The sequence below is a fragment of the Leptodactylus fuscus genome, chromosome 4 (assembly GCF_031893055.1).
Source record: "Leptodactylus fuscus isolate aLepFus1 chromosome 4, aLepFus1.hap2, whole genome shotgun sequence".
In the NCBI taxonomy this organism is placed as follows: Eukaryota; Metazoa; Chordata; class Amphibia; order Anura; family Leptodactylidae; genus Leptodactylus; species Leptodactylus fuscus.
The window spans coordinates 83,664,045-83,688,615 of record NC_134268.1 but is presented as its reverse complement, the minus strand read 5'-3'; the positions used below and the strand labels follow the sequence as shown (position 1 = coordinate 83,688,615).

Sequence of the window (24,571 nt, the reverse complement as noted above, 5' to 3'; positions counted from 1 at the left end):
CTCTGCCTGCAAACGGCTATAAGCCCCGCCCCCTTCGCTCGGCCATGCCCCCTGTGCTCGGCCACGTCCCTTCGCTCCACCCCCTCCTCCGGAGGGGGGGGCGGCTTTCTGTAGTTCGCCTCGGGCGGCGAAAGGGGTAGGTTCACCCCTGAGCAGGCCACACCGAAAAAGATGGCTGAGGCAACCACAGAGTTGAAGAAGGCCCTAAGAAGTGTCCCCTGGACTCTGAAGGCCCTCAGCCTCCTGAGCAGGTAGAGTCTGCTGTGGCCCTTTCTGTGCAGCGCCTCCAGGTGATCAGCCCAGTCTAGTTTATTGTTGAGGATCATGCCTAGATACTTATATTTCCTGACTATCTCAATACATGTTCCTTGGATCTCCACTGGGGTCGGAGAACCTCTCCGTTTACTAAAGTCCACCACCATCTCCTTGGTCTTCCCAGCATTAATCCTGAGCTGGTTCTGCTGGCACCATTCAACAAAATCCCGGTTTAAGTCTCTGTATTCCCTATCGTCGCCATCAGTGATAAGGCCTACTATAGCAGAGTCATCAGAGTACTTCTGTAAGTAACAGCTGGATGAGTTGTGCCTAAAGTCAGCAGTGTACAGTATAAAGAGAAATGGGGCAAGAACTGTACCTTGTGGTGCCCCCGTACTACAGATCACAGTGTCAGACACACCGTCTCGGGCTCTCACATACTATGGGCGGTTTGTCAGGTAGTCTAGGATACAGTTGGACAGGTGGTGGTCCACACCACCAAGGTTCAGCTTCTCCCTCAGTAGCCCTGGCTGAATGGTGTTGAACGCACTGGAGAAATCAAAGAACATTATTCTCACAGTGTTCCCGGGTTTCTCCAGGTGAGAGAGAGCTCTATGAAGAAGGTGGATGATGGCGTCATCCACCCCAATGCCTGGCCGATAGGCAAACTGGAGGGGGTCCAGAGTGGAGCTCACTAGGGGGCATAGGTGTGTCAGGACCAGTCTCTCTAGGATCTTCATCAGGTGGGATGTCAGTGCTACAGGTCGGTAGTCATTGTAGCCCATCGGGTTGGGTTTCTTTGGGACTGGTACCACGCAAGATAGCGGTCACTGTAATGTCTTCGATCACTGTAAGTGACCGATTGCTTCACCCCAAGTGTGACAAAGAGCGCTATCATAGGTCCTTCCTCCCAACTGCGGTCAGGCTACATAATCTACACCAGACAAAATGAAGATCACTCTGCACAGAGAACTAAATGATCCTGAAGTCTTCCTTCTTTCTTTTCTTCCTTAGCTGCTATGGATTCCTAGAATTTTTCTCAGCTTATATGTGTCTACTTCTGTAATATATATTACTGTTTATTATCCTCTTTCTGTATTATCATGCTACTGTAACACACTGAAATTTCCCCACGGTGGGACTATTAAAAGATTATTTTATCTTATCTTCTACAATACACTGGTTGATATTTAATTTCCCGGTGACAGAAAGCATCCAATGACATCGAAATTTTTATATATCTTTTTTTCTTATCATTTCTTTTTAATTTTGCCATTAACATAGCCATATGAGCCATTTAATCTAAGGCACTGTTGTCAAACTCTGGCCCACAGTGTAATTATATCTGTCCCATGAGAACATACTAAATGTCTATTAGACTGTTTATTAGAGTAGATCAGAATGTAGTTTGATCCATGTTTGAGGTTTTTTTTCATGTGAAAAGGTTCATTGTTACATCTGAAGAGAAGGAAAAACTTCAAATATTTTAGACATTTTTTTCAATAAATGTCAAAGTTAGCCCGCAACTTTGTCCAAGTTTTTAATCTTGGCCCACAGTGTATTTGAGTTTGACACTACTGATCTAAAGGACTAAATGGCCCAAATGAGAAGTAGCACCAGTGCCAGTTTTGTTTTGACAACCAACTACAGCTTCCATAAATGTTCAGCGCAGGGTGGAGCAGTGGTTAAAAGTAACCTGTCAAGTGGATTTTCCATCATAAACTGGCTCTATCATGTGCAGGATGAAATAATGACCTTTCCACTGGTGTTGCTTTGTGATCTTACTGTTGCAGAAAAGTGAAGTTATGAATGTATGAAAGTATAAAAAGTAATATGCAAATTAGCCTTAGTAGTCACAAAGGCGGGGGGCAGCTTCAACCTAGTCATGCTGTCCCCTTAATAATCACTCCTCTATGAAGACGTTATTGACACCTTCTCTGTGATACACTCCTATGAAAAAGTTTGGGCACCCCTATTAATCTTAATCATTTTTAGTTCTAAATATTTTGGTGTTTGCAGCAGCCATTTCAGTTTGATATATCTAATAACTGATGGACACAGTAATATTTCAGGATTGAAATGAGGTTTATTGTACTAACAGAAAATGTGCAATATAGGGGCCACACGGTGGCTCAGTGGTTAGCACTGCAGCCTTGCAGCGCTGGAGTCCTGGTGTTCAAATTCCGCCAAGGACAAAAAACCATCTGCAAGGAGTTTGTAAGTTCTCCCCGTGTTTGCATGGATTTCCATCCCATATTCCAAAGACATACTGATAGGGAAAAATGTACATTGTGAGCTCTGTGTGGGCTTACAATCTACATTTAAGAAAAATAAATAAATAAATAAAAAAAAAGAAAAAGAAAATGTGCAATATGCATTAAACCAAAATTTGACCGGTGCAAAAGTATGGGCACCTAAACAGAAAAGTGATATTAATATTTAGTAGCTCCTCCTTTTGCCTCTAGTCGCTCCGTGTAGCTTTTAATCAGTTCCTGGATCCTGGATGATGGTATTTTGGACCATTCCTCTTTACCAAACAAGTTCAGTTAAGTTTGATGGTCGCCGAGCATGGACAACCCGCTTCAAATCACCCCACAGATGTTCAATGATATTCAGGTCTGGGGACTGGGATGGCCATTCCAGAACATTGTAATTGTTCCTCTGCATGAATGCCTAAGTTGATTTGGAGCGGTGTTTTGGATCATTGTCTTGCTGAAATGGCTGTTGCAAACACCAAAATATTTAGAACTAAAAATGATTAAGATTAATAGGGGTGCCCAAACTTTTTCATAGGACTGTATCAAGGAGCGAGGAGACTCTGGGTGGGAAAGAAAAGAAGACATGAATAGAAAGTAGACAATGTGACTAGGCTGAAACTGTTCCCCGCCCACCGTGATTAATTGTATTTGGCGTTTTATTTGTGTTTCTAATATATACAGTACAGATATACACTCTACTTTTTCCTAAATACTGTATAACGAAGGTTACAATGCTGGGCAGTTTTTAGTGGAGTGGAAATTTTCTGCTACTCCATCTACTGGTAAGAAGTGAATTTTTGACTGAATGATATTTAGGAAACTTTTAGATAGGCACTGGAAACTCTAAGCTCAAAATTACAGTCCTCCTGTGCCAGGTAACACATGACTTACCCATGGCAACTTCACCGCAGCATGCAATAGTCCAGAGAACAGGGCACCATGGGTCAACATGGGCAGAATTCATAAACTGAATACATTTGAAATCTTGTTGCATTGATATTCCTGGGAGTATTATATTTATCTTGGAAAATTCCTTGATATATTATTTACAATTAGCTGTTGGTAACAACAAATCTCCTTGAATTCTACCATTTCTGATTGTTCATAAAATTAAAAAAGCAGCAACTGTGGGATAGGAAGAGGCTATAAATCTAATGTGCAGGGGCAACAATTCAAACCAGGAAATGTAGCCCTTGGTGTCTCACTCCCATTACATGTGAGTCTCATTTGCATATTTGTACAAACTTCTTAACATAATGATGCATGTGTTGGACTCTCTAAATGGCATTAATCATAATGTCCTCTATGATGAACTGTAGCTGGTTTCACATTGAATTTCCTGTTGACTCCCTTTAACCACTTCCGGACCACCCATAGACTATATAAGTCCGGAAAGTGGCTGCCTTGTTTCGCCAGGACATACCGGTATGTCCAAGCAGAACTCAGCAACTGCTTGAGATTGAGCAGCTGCTCAAACTAGGAGCCGGCTGTAACTTCAGCCAGAGCTCTCAGAGAGAAGGCAGTGAAGGTTTATTACCTTCCCTGCCTTCTTGATTGCCGTGGATACAACAGCATTGAGCGCTGTACACACAGTTATGGGCATTGCCATGATGCAGCCGCTCACTGACCTGGCTGGCAAGTGATCCATCAGGCTCAGTGTCTTCTAAGGGCCCGTGCACACGGAGTTAACGTGAGCGCATTTTAGCATAGTACACATGTATAGAATACACATGTAAAAATAACACTCCCATTGACTTCAATGAAATTTTTTAAAACGTGTAAAATATGTGTCAAAATACGTGCCAAAAAAACATGACGCGTATTTTGACGCGTTTTTTACACGTGTAAAAAATTTAATTGAGGTCAATAGGACTGTTATTTTTACACGTGTATTCTATACACGTGTATTATGCTAAATTGCACTCGTGTTAACTCTGTGTGCACGGGCCCTAAGAGCTACTGGGTCCTACCATATCCAGATCAGCTCTGTAAGCTGTATATACTAACGTGCAGGAGGCTGTATTTCTCCTGCAACTGGGGCTAAATGTACCAGCCCCAGGTGCAGAGGAAATCAGCCTCCAACACAAAAGAAACAGTGATCAGATGATCCCAAAGGTCTATTATGAACTTATGGGGACACAATTTAAAAAAAAAAAAAAAAATTAATAGAAAAGTTGAAAAAAAGTAGATAAAATAATTCAAAAAATAAATAAAATACGCCAATAAAACACTGTTATTAAAGGTTATAGCCCCACCCTTGATGACACCATATAAAATAAAAATTACCGTAACATAGATTAAAAACTAAGTTTTTCAGCAGCACTTTGAGTTAATAAATAAAAAATAAAAAAAAAAGAAAAGTGAAAACCAGAAACAATTTCCCTCTGATTTTGTTTATATTTCCTGGAAATAAAATTTTTTTAAAACACATGCAAAAATAAAAACAACAAAAAATAAAGCCCTATGTGTCACCGAAAAAAAGATGCTGAAATGAGTTGAATAGCACATATGATAAATATGTTACAGCCCTCAAAACCGCACATAAAAAAATAAAAATAAAATGTGTCTGGTCCTGGGCGACAAATTGGCCCAGTACTGAAGTGGTTAAGGTATCATTATACCTAAAGCAAAAAGTTAACAAAAATGCAGCTTAACCCCCCCCCCCCCAAAAAAAAAAAAAAAGTTAACCCTTAATAGACATGCACCATATGGTTGGATGTCTTGATTAAATATGGTGCCTGTTCAGGTGCTGAGCGCATGTCATGGCCGACAGATCTCTTCTATTTGCAGAAAGCCAGCAGCAGAGCTCCGGGACCATAGCATATGAGTGGATACTTTCAGTTTTACTTTTGCTTTCAGCAATGGAGCAGCTAAACATTTCACTACTAATGCAGTATTCTGAAGGTCATGGAAACAATATTATTGAGTTCTATCTGCAGTTTTAGCATACACTTCAATACTCTAGCACTGTAGTCTTTGATATCAGTGAGTTACTGATCACATGATTAAGCCCCCAAGGAGGGCTAAAAAAGTTTTTCTTAATTTAAATTTAGAAAAAAATTTGAAAACATATTTTAAATATATTATATTACATATAAATTTAAATCACCATCCTTCTAGAGATGAGTGAGTAGTATCCGATTGAATACCTCGCCACTATAGGTATGCGTTTAAGTGGCCAAATACGAAGGGGTTAAGCGCATCGAATATTTGATGCTATTGAGCTCTGTCTGCTTTAGCATACACTTCAATAATCTAGCATTGTAGTCTTTGATATCAGTGAGTTACTGTTCACATGATTATGCCCCCAAGGAGGGCTAAAAAGGGGGGGGGGGGGGTTATTTAATTTTAGAAAAAATTTTGAAAATATATTTTAAAATATACTATATTACATATAAATTGAAATCACCATCCTTCTAAAGATGAGCGAGTAGTATTCGATCGAATACCTCACCGCCATAGGTATGCATGTAAGCAGCTGAACATCAAGGGGTTAAGCACATTGAATATTCGATACATTTAACCCCTTTGTGTACGGCCACTTACACGCATACCTATGGCGGCAAGGTATTCGATCGAATACTACTCGCTCATCTCTACGGCCTTCCAATAGAATACATAGAAACATAAACACACTAGGCACCCTGCATCACAAAATATCCACATTATGTAAATTTAAAAATGTTTGTTCCATACAGTGACCTCTGTAGCCAGAAAAAAAATCAAAATGACTGATTTTCACTTTTTTGCTTCAAAAAATGTTATTCAAAAAATGTAATTTACAAAAAAAAGTTCAGAAAATCCACAAAATGGTATCAATGTAAATTATGAAATTCCTCACCAAATAAAGACCTTTTACTCATCTCCATACATAGAAATAAAAAAAAAACTATAATGTTACAAAGTCGCAGAGTCGCAAAGAAATATTTGATTTTTTCAATTTAGAATGTATAAGGGTATTAAAACATGAAATCCTGGTCAGTCTTATGGAATTTAACCCGGAAGTGGCACATGGAGCGGTACGGTTAAATAGGCCGAGTAGCGCTCCGGATAGAGTTTATTTCTTCCTAGCTTGAGTGAAGCTCGATTAGTGAAGTTACGCACTTGATAAAGGGTTCCGACCCGAAACGCGGCAACTGTTTTTGCGTTGTGCAATCTTCTTTTTGAATAAATTCCTTTGGACCTGAGAGCGCCGTCCTTTTGTTCTTTCATTGGTGCATCCTCCTGGTTTTTGACCAGTGTTATAGAGACGTGCTGCCACTCCCACTCTGACGAAGCCTAATATTGCTTAAAACGGAGTTGTGAACAGAGTCACAACCCGATCAGGTGAGAGGCCACCAGGTCCTGAGTTCTTTTCATAAATACCAGATAATTCATCTATATATTTATAATAGACCATCTACACTATAAGTGTGCTCGGTGTCTCTCTATTCTCTGGTCAGTCTTATGGGGACACCAAAAGATGACGCATACGATTTTTTTTTCCAATTCTGCTCCAGTCTGAGATTTCTTTTCCATTGTAAGGAATATTAAATGGTGTCACTACATAAATTTGTCCCACAAAAAATAAGTCCTCATAATATTCTGTGAATGAAAAGATAAAAGTTATGGCTCTTAAGAGGCGGGTAGGAAAAAAAAAAAGAAAATGCAAAAAACAAAATTGCTATGTCCTTATGGGTTCATATAATTCACGCATTCATGGATATGCTTAGAACTCAGGAGAGGCCATCAAAGTGGATCTGTGGTTGCAATTGTTTCAGACACAACCAGAATTCATGCGACTCCTCATTGATGCAATATCTGGAGGACAGGGAATTGGTAGATACTTACATGTCATCAGCATTAATGATGTCACCACGTTTCTATGTATATACTGTACCGGGGGGAAATCTGGACATCATCAGAGCTAAAACTATGAAGACTTTCACCATTATTTGTCAAACTTTATTAGCACATGTTGGATTTTTCAAATGTTTATCCACTGAAAAAAACGGCTCGGGCCCCACATGGCGTAAAGCCACAGCAAAAACTGTGGCATTTTATAGTCCATGCACAATGCATGGGTCTAGCAAATACCATCACACAATTTAGGAAAATGCATGCAGCGGAAAAGCAGAGATTTCCAAAGCCATTGCATTTTTGGAAATTGCAGGATGTCCATTATACTAATGGAAACGCCAGCAGTTCCCGTATAGTTATAACTGAAGCAGAAAGTCCACAGTGGACCACCCTGTGGTCTTTCTGGGGAAAAAAACATGTTAAGCTGAGGCCCCACTTTGCAAAGCTTTTTTGTTGCAGATTTTGTTGCGATTTTTTGAGCCAAAGCCGGGTGTGGATTGAGCAGAAGGTAGAAGTATACATGTATTGGCTGAAGAAACCGCAACAAAGTCTGAAACAAAAAAATCTGGAATTTCCGGAACGTGGGGACTTAGCCTTGCATGGTTTTTCCCACAGCACTTTTTCACTTTGGCCTGCTACATGGGTCCTTAGCCTAACTCTATATAGCAATTATAGGCACACCTTTTGTGTATGCATTCACATGTATACTGTACATATAATATATATTATAGAGCATAGATACAGTTTGCATGAGTGCCCCTATGTGTTACATAAAGACCTGTATTATAAAACTCCTGACTGCAACTATTTGACTATAGGTCATTTGTTAGCATTTGTTGTTATTTTATTACTTTGTGTTTTAACATTATATGATGTCTTGATCGTGAGAATACTTCCTTAGGGTGCAGTCACACGATGTAACGTGCAGCATGATCTGGCACGTATACGGCGGCCGCAAAATAACGCGCCATATACGATCCTAACTCCCATTGAAATGAATGGGAGCTTTTACGGCGCGCAAACTCTGACACGCATACGTGCCAGATCACGCTGTACGTTACATCATGTAAATGCACCCTTAGATCTCCTCCTCATTCCTGCCTAGAGTTTCCTCCATTCTCTAAATTCCCTTCCCCTGCCAAGTTTTGTTATCCTATCAATTTTTTTTTTCATAGAAAACTAACACCAGTCTTCGTTTTTTTTTTTTTTTTTTTTTGTTTTAATTTTTTAGTTCTAATATGGACATTTCATTCAAGGATATCGATATATATAGGACATTAAGAAAATGGTATATTTTAATCAAAGTGAGAACACATTTTATTAGTACAGATATTTTGCTCAGGGTTTATAGTTATTTTTTACGCTTCTAAGATTTATTATTGTGAATTTTTGAGGGGCTATGATTTATTTTTGCTTTTCTGTTTTCTCAGCTTCTACTAGAAGGTGGGACAAGCTTAGCCGACAGCTTAGCGACCACTTAGCCGGTGTTTACTGGTAATTTTGTGTGGATTTAGGTCCACATCAATCAAGCTCTATAGTCTTTCTTTCAATCTTCCTGTAATCATACATACCTGCAGAATACAGTTACAATATCACTTACCACACAGTGAATAACTTATTTTAACTCATGCCCTCAAAAAAACAAGCCCTCACATGGCTTTTCAGAAAAAATAAACATTATTAGGCTAGGGCCCAACATTGCGAAAACGCTGCTATTTGGCAGTGGCGGAAACATCACCGAGAAAAACATACAGTGTTTCCCTGAAAATAAGACAGTGTCTTATATTAAATTTTGGTCCTAAAGATATGCTATGTTTTATTTTCAGGGGATGTCTTATTTTATTTTTGTGTGCTGCTGCCACCACTGTGCTACGCTGAGATGTGCTTGCTGTGCAAAGACTGTATGAAGAAAAACATTGCAGCCGGCTGAACGCTGTGTGCGGTGCTCCGTGTGCACAGTTAAGTCTGCTGCTGCCGCTGCTGTGATTCCGTACATTGTATCCACTGTTCCTGCTGCTGTGGGATGAGCTGGGAGAGTGGAACCCCCGCAGCATATTATACTTAGTGTACGCACGACGGGCATCTCCCAGATAATCCTACCGCAGCAGGAACAGTGAATACAACGTATCGCAACAGCGTCAGCAGCTGCAATGTTTTTCTTCATACACTCTTAGCACAGAAAGATTATTATTATTGGGGGATGTCTTACTTTTGGGGGGGTGCCTTATATTAGGAAATTCAACAAAACCTCTGCTATGTTTTACTTTTGGGGGATGACGTATTTTCTGGGAAACAGGGTAGCATTTTACAGTGGCTACAATTTGGATGGGATTCTGGCTAATCTCATCCACGTATTGCAGAAAAATATCCACAGTGGAAATGCTGAAACGTTGCATTTTTTGTTAATCACAACACTTCAATTATACCTTTGGGAATGCTGGCGTTTTTCATATTGGTACTATAGGGACAGAAAGTCTGCAGAGGAAGATTCTGCAGACTTTCTATGAAAAGCGATGAAATGCCATGCGTTTCCCCACTGTATTTTCCACAGTGCTTTTTAACTGCGGCTTCCAACGTCAGGGCCTTAGTCTAAAGTCATGGCTCTCAGAATTTGGAGATTAAAAAAACTAAAGTTTCACCGTGTCCTGAAACTGTGTCCTTAAGGGGTTAAAAAAATGAGGATTATAGCGTATGGCTCCTCAATTTCGAAGCAGCTGTTCACGTTGCAATACAGCCATCATCAGGTGCTGCTTGTACTGTATGGAAATATTAAAAGCATCGCTAGTAGGACAGAACAGAATATCCAGGATCTAGGCATATAAAGGTATGGCAAAGACCTCTGGCCTCTGTTATGGGTCCACACGAAACACGACTGCTTAAGATTCTCCTTTAAGCCTATCCCTCATTGCCTAGTACATCTTAAGTTACTGCTGAGTTTACCGAGATATAATAAATACATATTTCATAAGCCAATACTTAATGTCTGACAATAGAATTTCAAGGCCTACAATAAAAATGCATGTTTAATTAAAAAAAAATAAACAAACTAAAAAAAAAACGTAGACAAGTTGAACTTCGCACTTTTGCTGCTCTTCCAAAATTTGATGAGTGGGACAAGACTGCCAGCAGGTTAATTAAAATGTGATAAACCAATTTTTTGAACTGAGAGGCAGACATTTCCCAATGACACTTGGAGATATATCACTTTTATCACACATGAAAATGCGAATTCATTCAAATCCAAATTAGTCTGTAAACGCTTTATGAAAAATAGTAACAGGCACGTCTCAGCTCTCGACTTTAACTGACAGCACAGCTGTACAAATGTTACACCGAGTGAAGATGAGCTAAAGGAATTATTGTTTAGTGTATGCCGAACGAACCATTTACAGATCATTTTTAGCAGAGAGGAAAAAAGACAACCAACAATTGAACTGGAAGTCAGAATACGGCGTGTCAGCCACTGATCATCCTCCCTTTCCAAATCCAGATCGCAACGTACACATATAATGGCCTTCATTAATTGTTAAGGCAGCACTAATTCTCCCTGTGTCCTTTTTGAAACTATTGTGACTTGTTTGTAACATGTTAATGGAAATAGCCTGAATGAAATATGTCAGGATACAGATACTGAATAGATGATTTTCAATAGAATTATCTTGGTTGATTGCATAAGCAATACCTCTTACTGGCGGAATAACACCTTAACGGCACAATAATGACGACATGACAATGTATGTAAATCAAGAACTGCATGTGGGTTTATTTCACACTTGAGAAAACAGTGGATTTAATTGTGTGAACCGAAATGTACTGTACAATATTAATGATAGAACATCAAAATGTATAATTCATAGTGCATTGCTTTATTTTGTTTTTATTTCATTTTTTTTGTCAGTTTCTTTTGTACGTGCATCTGAAAAGATGCAGGCGCCAGTAAAATTTCTCTGTTTAAGTCAGTCTGCAGGAACTTAATTTTATTCAAAAATGTGATTTTTTTTTTTTTTTTTTTTTTACATTTTATATACATAGGAATTGAATATAAAATGACAATATAAAAAGTTCAAAGTGAAAGCATACAGCCATAAGGTACAAAGGAAGCGGAACTGTTTCAAATGGTAAGATATGTAACATGTACTCTTAAATTCTTATCTTTTATTTACATGGAACATGATCCAATATTTGCCCCCAGACTGTCCTCTTGTTTTTTGTTTTTTTTTGTTTTGTTTTTTCGGCCAGAAGGACACATTTAACCCTTTGGACGCCTGACTGCTCCAGTGAGTGGTAAAACTTCCGATGCCCAAGCGGTTCGCCTGCTGGTAGCAAAATAGATTAAAATGCAGCACAATTTTAGGAAGATAAGCTTGTACCGGAGCTTATAGTTGCAAATAATTAGAAACCATATAATTCATTTTGCAAAAAAGAAATCATTTCTACATGTTTGAATAAAATATTGGCATACAAGATCTTGCTCTAGTGAAACATTATTTCTCATCGTGACAGTTCACAATTGATGGTATAGTATCTTTTCTGTATATTCTACTTTTTTTTTCAATTTTGCATTATTATGATTTATTTTTCTACACATGTGGCAGAGTAACCCTAGGAGTACTATATAGCCTTCCTCCCTTACCCTAGGGCTGCATACATACTTTTTTTTTATTTCTCAATCTAAGATCTGTATTCAGTATTTATTACTATAATATATTTTAACTTAATTTTTTTTTCTTGAATCGTATAAAGACTTTTAATTAAATAGGTTTTATATCTCGAAAAGGCACAGAAATGCTATGGCAGTGCTCAAAGGGTTAACTCGATGCCACAAGATTTTCCAACCTTTATTGTCATGGCAACGTGTTAATTTTAGGATGTTTGTTTTTTATGTCATTGTTCTTTGTGTTTCTTTGTGGTTAAATTAATGTCTCTCAATAGTGTCTCCCACTACATTCTACAAAAGATAGCTTAACATCAAGAACAGATGTTGAAAATTAAAGGTCAGACATTGACTCACAAAAAAAAAACAAAAAACATGCACAAATCAGACAAAGAGAATATAAATATAAATATAAAATATGTGTAAGAAAAAAAAAATCCAGATAGGCAGTTCAGCAACAAAAATAAGACTGATTTCAGAGGCTCAGGTCAGGCCTAGTGCAGTATTATGAATATGTTTAGTGCAATGTTCTTGTGGTCACTTGCATACCTGGCTGCATAACTGGATGTTACTGTTTTTCCAATTCAGTTACATATATCACATGGTCCTCTGGGGACTTTCCATGTGTTTTGCTAAGGTGCAGTTTAACTGCGTGTTTGCTTGCAAAAGTCCGGTTGCAGAGCTTACACTGGAATGTGGAGCCTGAGTCCTCCTCGATAAGTCCGATTGAGCTTAAAGCCTTATTGGTGATTACTTTTGAAACATTCTGCTGCTCTTGAATTTGATTTAGAGAAAGCTTTGAAAGATCCTTTAAGCTAAAGCCTAGATGTGTCTCTAAATGACTTATATATGTTGAAGCAGTCCGGAATTGAGAGGCACAATCATTACAAAAGAAAACAGGATGTCCCGTGTCCAGATTCTTTAAAAATTTTGTTCCCCCTGTCCTCCTTAGCTGATATTTGACATTGGCCAACCAATGACTGATCGTTGTCATTGAAAGACCAGTAAACTTAGAGATGTGTACCCGTTCTTGAGGACCTAAGTCTGACATGATATACTTGCCTTCAGCTGTCTCCCGTAAGCTGGAGGCAAACTGGGCCTGAAGTATAAGGAGATGCTGGGGGTTCCAGTTGGACTGTCTGCCCTTTCTTTTATGTACAGGAGATAACTCGTCCAAAGCCTCTTCAAAACTGCTGGCATCTGCATCTGACTTTTCAGATACGGTTGACGGAGTAGAAGACTTAGGTGTTAAACGTCCAGTAAGATTCTTCACCATATCAGAAATATCCATCAGTGCGCTTTCCCTTAGGGGTGAGGAGACTGGGTCAGTCATACTTGCCACAAGAGGCTTGTTTTTGGATTTTGTCAAATCTATTGGCTGGTCGCTATTCTCATAGTAGTACCGATCAATAGACTCTACTTGTTTGACAGGAGTGGTTGGATAGATGGGTTTGTCTAACATACTATTGCTAATTTTGTATAACATCGCTAGCGGATCCAAAGATGGACTTACTGGCTTAGAAACTTTGCCTAAATGCGTATTCATGATGGATTGTAAAGCACTCAGTGGATTGATAAATGATGGCTCAGTTGAATGATCTGTTATAATCCCTAAACTGTTGCACCCATTGGTAATTTTTGTTTTATGAGATTCTGTACCATTTGGTGTATGAGTTTCCAATGGGGCTTCCTTTTTAGTCTTCTGAGGGTCAGAATCTGTGGATTTCTTTATAGTCTTTATGTTGGATTCATCTGTTTTAAGAATGTCTTTGTTTTCCTTCGCTGCTGGAGATATGGGTTTAACTGGGGTCACTTTTTCTTTCTCCGTTGATTTTTCTTCTTTCTTTACATTTATTTTTCCTGTCACCTTCTCCACTAATTCTTCCATTGCAGATACATTGCTTTTGTGAGGTGGAGGTGATAGGCTACCTGGAGAATGGACCAAAGCATTGTGTTCAGAGGTTATGGACTTGACACTACTGGCATATGACGGTTGCATTTGCACACTTTGCACAGTTGGCTGTAATGCTTTTACAGTTCCTGGCAGCTGATAAGCAGCATGGATACTCGGATATCCCCCCCATGATGGGGCTCCATTTTGAGCCTTACTAATTGCAGTGGACACTGTATTTTCCAATGACTTTAAAATATCCAGCCCACCTTTAGGACTATCATCTAAATCTTCCTCTCTGAGGTATTGATAGGAAGTTGCAGGCTCAATTTTTTCAGGTTCCTCATTTTCCTCCTTTATCTTCTTTTCTGGCTCAGGGATGATTGTTTTTTCCTGTTCTGCATCTTTTTTGTCCTCGGAAAGTGGTGATGCAGCAGGCGAGTCTGGCTGCTTCTTTATATATGATGCTGGCAGTCTTGCATGTGTAGTTGGGGGTAAAGGAATTGACTGAATTTTCTCTTCTACAACTGCATCCAAAACCAGCTGCTTTCCCTTTTTTGAGGCAGAATTGGTCACTTTTAAGAAATGTCCAGTGACCATCATGTGTGCAGTAAGCTGTTGTAACGTATCATGCGAGCTGCCACACTCCATGCACTTCAAAATTTGAGCCTTGCGTGCCTCAAACTGCCATGTATAACTAGCACCATTTTGATAGCCATATCTATTGTTAGGGGTTACGTAAGGATTGGCAGCTTTGGGGTCCTTTGCATTATCAGTTCCTGTGGCTCCTGGAGAGATTCCTGCTTGTTCAGGTGACTCAGGTGATGATATATCCTGAAGAGCTCTTTTTTTTGTGGTGGGGACCAGTTTTGTAATGGCTGGTACTGGCTCTTTTAGAGGCACTTTTTGGTAATGCTTCGTTTTAATCATGTGTACACTAAGATCTTGCAGAGACTCAAAGGAATGTCCACAATACATACATTTCAGAACTTTCTGTGCATCTTCTTTTCCTTCCATTTCCATGAGTGATCTTTTTCGAGGTTTAGACCAACGCCTGGTCCTTTCAGATTCTCTGTCTCTATTATCATCACGATAATGTCCTGTTTCATTCATATGAACAGTGAGCTCTACCAATGTGTCATAAGCTGCACTGCAGTCTTTGCATCGGAACTTACTGGCACCAGTAAAAACAGACCCATACAGTTTATTGTTTTGCCGGTAGAGTTGCACCGTGCTGAACAAACTTGGTTCTGGCAGAAGTCCGTATGATGTTTGTTGCAATGTCTTTGCCAATGCAGCTTGGTGCCAGTCATATCCAGAAGCATTGTTACTATTCGTACTGTTGCTTGTACTAACACTAATACTCGTACTTGTATTAGTACTGCTACTGCTGCTTGTAATAGGTACAGGGGTGACAGATTTATGGTTTGCCTCTGCATTCTCACTTTGTTTGCTTGTATCCGTACTTGTTGTTGAACTTGGCTTTTTCAGATCTAATGCCAGAGTGGACCAACTGCATTCTGAAAGCAGGTTAGTATATACCGCTTTAATTTGTGCCAAACTGTCCTGAGGGTAAGATGAATTGTCTGCATTCTGGCTATCTTCTCGGTCTTGTCCATCCTTGGAGGAAGTACTTTTAAAATCTGCTAGATGGTCACTTGTTTCACTAAATGGAGAACCATAGCCAGCGTCATGATTCGTTGCGCTACTGACCGGGGAATTTTGGTAGCTCTGAGTCTCTTTGTTATCTGGTTCTTCATTAAATAAATATTCACTGTCTTGGACATCCAAGGAAAGTCCATCATCTTCTACATTGTCTTCATCGATTTCAGCTGCCTTTAATTCTTCTGCAGGAACATATGCTGAAAAACAAAGTCGGGAAAAACAAACTATTAGAAATATGTGGAGGAAAGACATTTAATAATTGAGCAGGGATGAATGAAAGATCTACATGATAATAGTAACAAGTCTACAGGTCATATATGGATGTATATACACATAAAAAGTACCACACCCTACTCACTCCATTAATGACCATACACAGCTGAAGTAAAATGGGATTATGTGTCTTCAATGAAGATAATACATTTCATAAAGTTAGAATATGATAGGTATAATATTCTTATTAACTACAAAACTCATTTTGAGATATATTGAGGTGGAGAGGAGATAGAATTAGGGATCATTTCATGCATGCTTCATAGACCTTAGATAACCCAAGGCACTTTATAGACACTGAAGGAAGAAACAAATATTGGGGAGGGGAGTCACAGATGTAGGTACAGGGAAGGTACATAAAGGACAATCACAAATGTAAGCAAATGGACATCCCATACTGTATGTAGGCAGAAAGAAGGCACATGCATTTCTCTTAAATCACCTATGTGTATGGACCATTTCAGCAGTCATAATGAACTCCTAACTAAACCGTATGTGATGGTGTCATTATATTGGACAAGATTCTCTGATAATACTAAACTAAAGTCGTATCATTAGAGAAATGTTTCCCCCAAAAAACACTAGTGTGACCTCAGCGTCATAAAATCAGATGTGATATTTATGAACAGATGGTCGTGGTATCAAAATACTCCAGAAGCCTGCTGGCAAAGGTCCCAACATTTTTTGTGCATGTGCATAGATGAAAGATGGATGCAATAATCATACAGCTGAGTCACTGAAAATCTTCAGGATAGTCAGGATAGCAGAATTTATAGGGGCTGTATATTAGATAAGATAATTACAACAATGGCATTGGAATGGGATACCCGAAAAACAGAATCTTTACTTTTTAAAGGTAAATGCTACAAGATCCAATGCACGGTAGGTCTTTTTTTCCGCAATCCATACCATTATGCATAAAAATGAAAATATTTATTTTTGAAAAACTTAAGTTTTAACTTTTGATGATTAAGATTACAGATGCCATTGAAGAGATACCTTAGAAAAGACATTGCAGAAGACCTTTCAAATCAGCACGATACAAAATATATATTATTTATTTATTTTTAAATGTTAGAAACTCCCTTCAAATTCAAATTTTAATCTGAACATTTTTTTTAAATATTCAGTTACTTCAAATTATAAATCAGTCTTATCCTTTTTTGTGTTATAATTTTGTTCATATTCCCATCTCAATAAACTATTTATCTGATAATAACAATAATTACTATATTTTTAATATAATATTTATAAACCTCTTTGAAAAAACCTTTCTAAATAAATTCACAATTTAATTGCAAGAAGAATGTCAAAGCGTTTGTAAATTTTGAAATCTGTATTACCAGAATTTGATGAAAAGAAACAACATTTTCAATTGCCCTTTACATATGCCTTTTCACTGACTATTCATATAGACATTTACGCATCTTAAAAACCTATATTTCTATAGTTAATATCCAGATTGATGAATTTAAAGACACAAAAATGTTATACAACACTAGGCTGAAGATGATGCTTGAATGTTTGCAATGCAGCTACATTGATATATTATTCATATATCAATGTAGCTGCATATATTATGCATATATTATCCCCATTACCAATGATTTTGTTTTACTAGTAACTTTTTTACACTTTCTTCTGGATTTTTTTTTTTTCAGTGCCAATAGGTTGTATATTATCTAAAACTATATTTACTGAATGTGGCGTTGCTTCACTTTCGGAGCTGATGGGTACTTTTTTCTAAATACATATTCAAGGTTTTTCAAGCAGAAAATATGCACTCATCAGATTTGATCAGTGTTATGGGAAAAAAACATGGAAATGGCCTTTTTTTTTGTTCAAAATTAGATATTGTATTGAGGATTTCAGGTGATGGTTGACATAATTCCCTCTACTTGTAATACCTGTATGCCCCGACTTATGTCTTAAGAAGCATGTGCTACAAGCCTGCCACCGTGAGCTGCTGCCTCTAATATCATTACATCAGCTTGAAATCTAGGAATCAAAGTTAAACCTTGAAATTTATATAAAGACTCAACTGGTTTACATAGAACAAGCTCATATATGAGAACAAGAAGGACGAAGAGGTGGTGGGACCTGAAGCTAAATCATGCATTCTCCCATGTTTTACAGAACAAGTATGTGTGCAGTGTGTTTTTTTTTTTTTTTTTTTTTTTTTAAGTACTGCCGTGAGTTGCCAACATGGAATGCCTTCTGGATGGCAGTGTCTATTCATTCTGATGAAACAGATGTGCTGTCTTCTCTGGATAACATTAAATGCTGTGTAAAATAATTTAAGCAGACACAATGCGAAATATGAATATTTGTGGTGCACAGAGACAGCTTTCAAATGTGTTTCTTGTTCTACATTGTGCTGATGAAAGACAACCATAAAAGCCCTACACGCAAATAAATTGTTAAAAAATGATACCTCAACTAAAGACATTTCAATCTTTTGGTTGTAAAAATCCACATTTTATTTAATTACCTGTGTTAATGAATTTCGTTCTGAAATTACATTTTTAGTAGGGTGTAGGTGTGGTTACAGGGCATATCTGCCATTGTTTACATGTACCTTATAGGTACAGGTATGGCTAACCTGTGAATTGGGATTGAAAGGGATTGCATAGGATTAGAAATGGCTGCTTCTTCCATGGGTTATGTCTGGTATTGCAGATCAGCTCCATTAAAGTGAATAGAGCTGAGCTGATATCACACATAACTTGTGGACAGGGGTGCCACTGGTTCTCAAATAATATAGCCATGTTTCCATGATCCTAAACAATCCCGCCAATCCTAGTGGTAAAGAAAGCACAAGGAAACACATGCACACAAGAAATGTCTTACAGTTACTTATTTATCACTAAGGGGGCATGTTTTATATCCCATAGGGCCTTAAAGACCTTAGGAGTTAAAATCTGAATAGTCGCTATCCCTATAATAAGAATCCATACAGACTGTCAATCGAGTTATTATATTACAATGCAATCCATCAATGCCCGTATATATGTGGCTATGCTTCAATTGAGAAAATGCTGAAATTCACTTTAATATATTAATCCTAAACTATTGTGATCTCATATAAAACCTCATGAAAAATATATAAAAAATTAGAAATTCTGAGAATTTGTGGAATTTTCATAAAGTATCCTGATCATGTCTGTCATAAATTTGTACTATAATGTATACTTATTTCTAAAAATAAACGTAGACAAACATTTGTGGCGTCTCAAATATAACATCTAACACAGCAAAGGAAAACATCATTATAAGAATATTAGAAAGAAAAGGTAACAAAGAGAAGGTACAGAGGAGGAAATATCATCTTGTCGAGAATGCTATTTCTCCAAGATGTCTGATGAAATACAAGTCATTTAAAAAGCTGGTATTCAAAGATGGTTGTCACTTTAGATAGGGGCTGGCACGGCTCACCTAGACATGTGACACTTTGGTGGAAGTTAGGTCTGCTGCAATATTGAGAGCAGTAGAGATCAGGCTGACAAAGACTGCAAGGCCGAGTTGCCTCAGGCTGTTAGAGAATGAATTCATCATGCAAGTGAATTTTCTTCTCCATTTTTACTACTTGCTGAAATGAGATTCTATTTCTGTTTTGTATAGAAATTAAATCTGAACCTCAGTTCTGTATTTTATACTTAGTTATTTTCTTACACATAGTTTACACATTTTATTTAATATTTGATCATTTCTGAAGGATTTATATATGATATATATGTCTGTGTGTATAGAAAAACAGATAGATAGATAGATAGATAGATAGATAGATAGATAGATAGATAGATAGATAGACAGACAAGTAGAAACAAGTGTGTGTATCATTTGGGATAGTTAGATAGATAGATAGATAGATAGATAGATAGATAGATAGATAGATAGATAGATAGATAGACAGACAGACAAGTAGATACAAGTGCGTATAGCATAAAGGATAGATAGATAGATAGATAGATAGATAGATAGATAGATAGATAGATAGATAGATAGATAGTAAGATAGATAGATAGATAGATAGATAGATAGATAGATAGATAGATAGATAGACAAGTAGATACAAGTGCGTATATCATAAAGGATAGATAGATAGATGGATAGATAGATAGATAGATAGATAGATAGATAGATAGACAAGTAGATACAAATGCGTATATCATAAAGGATAGATAGATAGATAGATAGATAGATAGATAGATAGATAGATAGACAAGTAGATACAAGTGCGTATAGCATAAAGGATAGATAGATAGATAGATAGATAGATAGATAGATAGATAGATAGATAGATAGATAGATAGACAAGTAGATACAAATGCGTATATCATAAAGGATAGATAGATAGATAGATAGATAGATAGATAGATAGATAGATAGATAGAATTTTAGAGATAACTAGATACAATAAGGAAGTCCACAGCAGCACTGTCTGAAAAATATATGGGTACACACAACAGCAATATGGCCCAGGTCCTATGCACTAGAATCAAAAAAAAAGAGGCAACACTCCAAAAGAAAAAACTCAGACAGAGGCCTCGTTACGAAAGTGCAGCTTTTATTTTTTTTTTTTTTGGGGGGGGGGTGTTTGCAGATTTTGCTGTGTTTTTTTTTAGCCAACAAATGGCTACAAATGGAATGAGAAGTATATAGAAATGACTTATACTTATACATTCTGCTCAATCCACTCCTGTCTTTGGCTCAAAAGTACCCAACAAAATCTGCAACAACAAAAGCTGCATTTTTCACAACGTGGGATTTATTCCAAACACATTTTGGTCCCCAATCTGGAACATTTCCCAAGCTTACCTTATTGAGTTTGAATTTTTGGAGTGCTGCTTTTTTTTTTTTTTTTATGTAGATTGTGAGCCCCACATAGAGCTCACAATGTACATTTTTCCCTATCAGTATGTCTTTGGTATATGGGATGGAAATCCATGCAAACACGGGGAGAACATACAAACTCCTTGCAGATGGTTTTCTGCCCTTGGCGGGATTTGAATACCTGGACTCCAGCGCTGCAAGGCTGCAGTGCTAACCACTGAGCCACCGTGTGGCCCTGGAGTGCTGCTTTTTATGATTAGATATTATAAATAAATGGATGGATGGATGGATGGATGGATGGAGATAGATAGATAGATAGATAGATAGATAGATAGATAGATAGATAGATAGATAGGATGTGTGCTACAAAGCAAATATGATCACGATTTCCATCTAATAAACAACACTGGAATAAATCACATCTAAAGGACTTGTCCTCTCCCCTTAAACAATACTCATTTGACCCGCTTCTCCTAGTCTAATTCCCCGCTGTAACCACTTCCTGGTCCCATCTTGGCTTGCAGGAAATGCCCAGTCAGTCAATCACAAACTGAGAAGGGTCAGGGCTGACAATGGTGATTGACTTAATGGCCATCTCCTGGCAATTCCTGTTTGTCAAGATGGGATACAAAAATGCTAATTTTCTGTTTTTCACCCATTCTGAGCACCCTTCATAAAAATTCCTCCCCCTGCTCTCAAATCTAGTTGGTTTCGATATGTTGCAGCCAATGTTACAAGCAGAACATTATGTAAAGCTACATCCAACATGCCCCTTAAATATTGTTTGTTTTTAGTTTCAGACAATTAAAAGTTTTAGAATATTTGCCATAGATAACATTAGAATAATTTGATTTGTAGCCCTGGTATAAAACCTGTATGAAGAGTACATTGCAGATAGGCTATACCATCAAAAGAGCTGTCGGAAATATACACTTAATAATGTGAAAAGAGTGGACTGAGGAGGCTACTCTGAAGACCCTAAATAAGCTAAATTGCATATCTAATGCTTAATAGATCATTGCACATTCCAATCCTCTTTGTGTCTTTCACAGTTGAATAAGAACATTAGCCCGAATGAAGTGTGTCTCTTAAGCCACACAGCAAGTAACTAAAAGCACAAAAAGTCTTATTTTTCTACCAATGATGATAACAGGACTAAAACATACTTGATTGCAAAAAAATATGCATGCCATGCCTAATGTAAAATTACTAAGGTATGTCTCAAGTACAAATATAGGAAATAAATTCCAAAAAATAAAAAAACTGCGGACCTGCTTGTGGCAGATCTGTCTTTTCATGAGGCCTGTAACTTGTTAAATCAGTAAGAATACCTGTCACAGATATCCAGCTACACCATTTGGCTGATGTCAAACCTAAATAAACCAGATCAGAAAACCAGCAAGTGGCAGAAACGTAAATGAAATAGGAGAGGATCTGTCTAACTGTACCTCGCATGGCTTGCTTGCTGATTTTTTTTTCTTTTTATTTTGGAGGAGGGAAATAGTGGCAATCACCGCAGTCATTTGTAGTACTAATGTCCAATTCAGCCTCCTTTCATTCTCCTTATTTAGTTGGTCAGAATGGTTTCATAGCCGACACGGGGAAGCTGTGCTGTTTAGCAGGCTGTTTAATGGGAAAGTGGCAGTCTTATTTCTTTTCTAGATTTGGTTTGTCACTAGGTCTCCATTACATGCCACTCAGCTTTGATGCCTTTGGACAGGACTGATCAAAAGATGTCATTTGACCTACACAGCATGGCAGAAACTTGGAGAAGTCTCATAAAGGGACACTTTGGCTGTAAATAAAATGACATTATTATTTCCTCTGTCCTATCATGTAGAAAAGCCAATTATGGTAATGCACTGCATGTCAATGGGAATATAGCAATCTTTTTTGGAGCAGGCAATGCACGCATCAGTGTTGCAACTCTCCTTCCTGTGAAAATATGCCCACTGGAAACAAGGTGATAGATGTCTTCAAGTCTCTTAATAAATTCGAAGACAGCCATAAAAAGTGCAAGTCAGCAAAACAATTGAAAGTATAAAATGCAAACTGTTAAGTTTTCAAATTATCTTGTAATTTCATCTTGAATGATTTATATTCCGTCACTGGGAGCTTGCATCACTCTCCATTGTTTTGACTGGCAAGGAAGGCAATTTATGGCACTACTAAACCTTTAGTATCCACTAATACTTCAAGAAAAAAACAGACTCTAAAACAGAGCAAGATCTTGACCTTGTTTCTGTGCAGCAATTTCCTTTAAAGTTGCCTGAGAGGTTTTCTCAGACATTGTGCATTGGAGGAAGATGGTATTGTAATAATTTTAGATTAGTTATCGCGACAGTACAGGCTGGTGTTTAGGAACAATAAAATAGGAGACATTTAAGAAAAAGACTTTAAAGGGGTGGTAATAAGAAAACCCTTCATATATTTTATAATACATAAATCAATGATGTGTGGGTCCCAGCCTTCCACTGTTTGTTAATGGTGGTCCCCCTCTGTAAGGTGACGGTAGGCACCCCCTTCACAGATTTAGCTTTAGGTGGATGATAGATGTGAAAGTCCCTACTTACGATAGTGTGCTTCTGTGATTTGTTATGTGCATCCACTTACTGATCTGTACATCTATGTCATAGCGTATTAATTGATGTATATTGCACTGTTTATGCTGATGGCTCTGTATTTGTGTACCACGTTGCTTATTGCAGCACTTGAGGTTGTACCTACACACGCTGAGGTTTGACACATTTCTGTCATGCCAGGGTGGAAAAACCTCTTATATAAAGGATTTTTCCTATGCCTTTAGGGTCTTTCATCGATTAACCATCTGTGTGGAGTGTCTGGGAAGCCAAAGTCTAACCCAAAAGCCTAAGGAGCAAATCTTATCGTGAGCCTGCAGTAGGAGGACCTGTGGTCACTGAGTGCAACTACTATGTGAGCAGAAGACCTACTGTGCGACTGGACCTCCAGTGCTGTTATAAAGATTCCTGTATATGTTCTGTGGATATACCAAGGAATGGTTCTTAACAGCTTGTACTTGACAACTGCTATTACCAGAAAGTACCTCAGTAAACTACCCGGTGATAACTTACCCTGCGAGTTGTGTGTGTATACTCGGGCTAACATCTTAAAGAACTTGACTAGTGGGGAGCTGACTATCCAGTACATATCTTTGGTAAGCTAACGTAATGGGTGGTGCAGTGATCATGTCGGGCCCATGGTACACTCCTACCAAAATTTGACTGTTTATGTTACTCCAATCTGTATGGGGTTGCACTAACAATGGTACAAAATAGTGAACCTAAGAAACACAAGAAGATGATGTATTTCCATATTTGCTATGGACCTCTTCTCCTCTATGTGTGCCCTGTATTAGTGAAACAGATTTGTATACTGAGCCTATCACATTGGACATGCTGTCTGGTCTGCCAGCAGTGTGTTATAGAGCAGAAGTTGAACAGATTGATACATTGCTTAGTAGGAAAAGATTCAGTCTAACTTGGAAATCTTCAGCATTTTAACTCCTGGTCAGTCTGAGTTTAGGAGTGCACTGCATGTCTGTACTATACATGTATCCTCTGGACAAAAGCAAAGTTCTGCAGAATATGTTGACGCTATATAAACATTATTATTATTATTATTATTATTATTATTATTACTATTATTATTTTCATTACATATAATAAACTTTCACAACAGAGCATATCCAAATCCTTCCAGTAATCGCAAAACAAGCAGTTGGCACATCTACCATAAATGTCATATTTATGGCACATTTCCTACAATACAAGAATAGATGTGTGCTCCTTCTATTTGCATTGCTTGGTCTTATTGCTCTTGTGTCTGAAGAAAGATGTCCTTTTTTCCAGCTCATAGGTCTTATGGCAATATTTAGAGTAATCA

The 24,571-nt window shown here is 37.9% G+C and overlaps 1 protein-coding gene across 5 annotated transcripts in view; it reads right to left on the bottom strand.

The window, feature by feature from the left end:
• Window positions 1–12,123: 12,123 nt before the first annotated feature.
• TSHZ1 (teashirt zinc finger homeobox 1) overlaps window positions 12,124–24,571 on the bottom strand; it is a 77,440-nt gene continuing 64,992 nt past the window's right edge. For all 5 annotated transcript variants that reach the window (XM_075270724.1, XM_075270725.1, XM_075270726.1 and 2 more), the window contains one exon: window positions 12,124–15,759. In XM_075270724.1, the coding sequence (XP_075126825.1) occupies window positions 12,575–15,759 (3,185 nt within the window). In that variant the 3' untranslated portion in view covers window positions 12,124–12,574. The remainder of the gene's footprint in view (window positions 15,760–24,571) is intronic.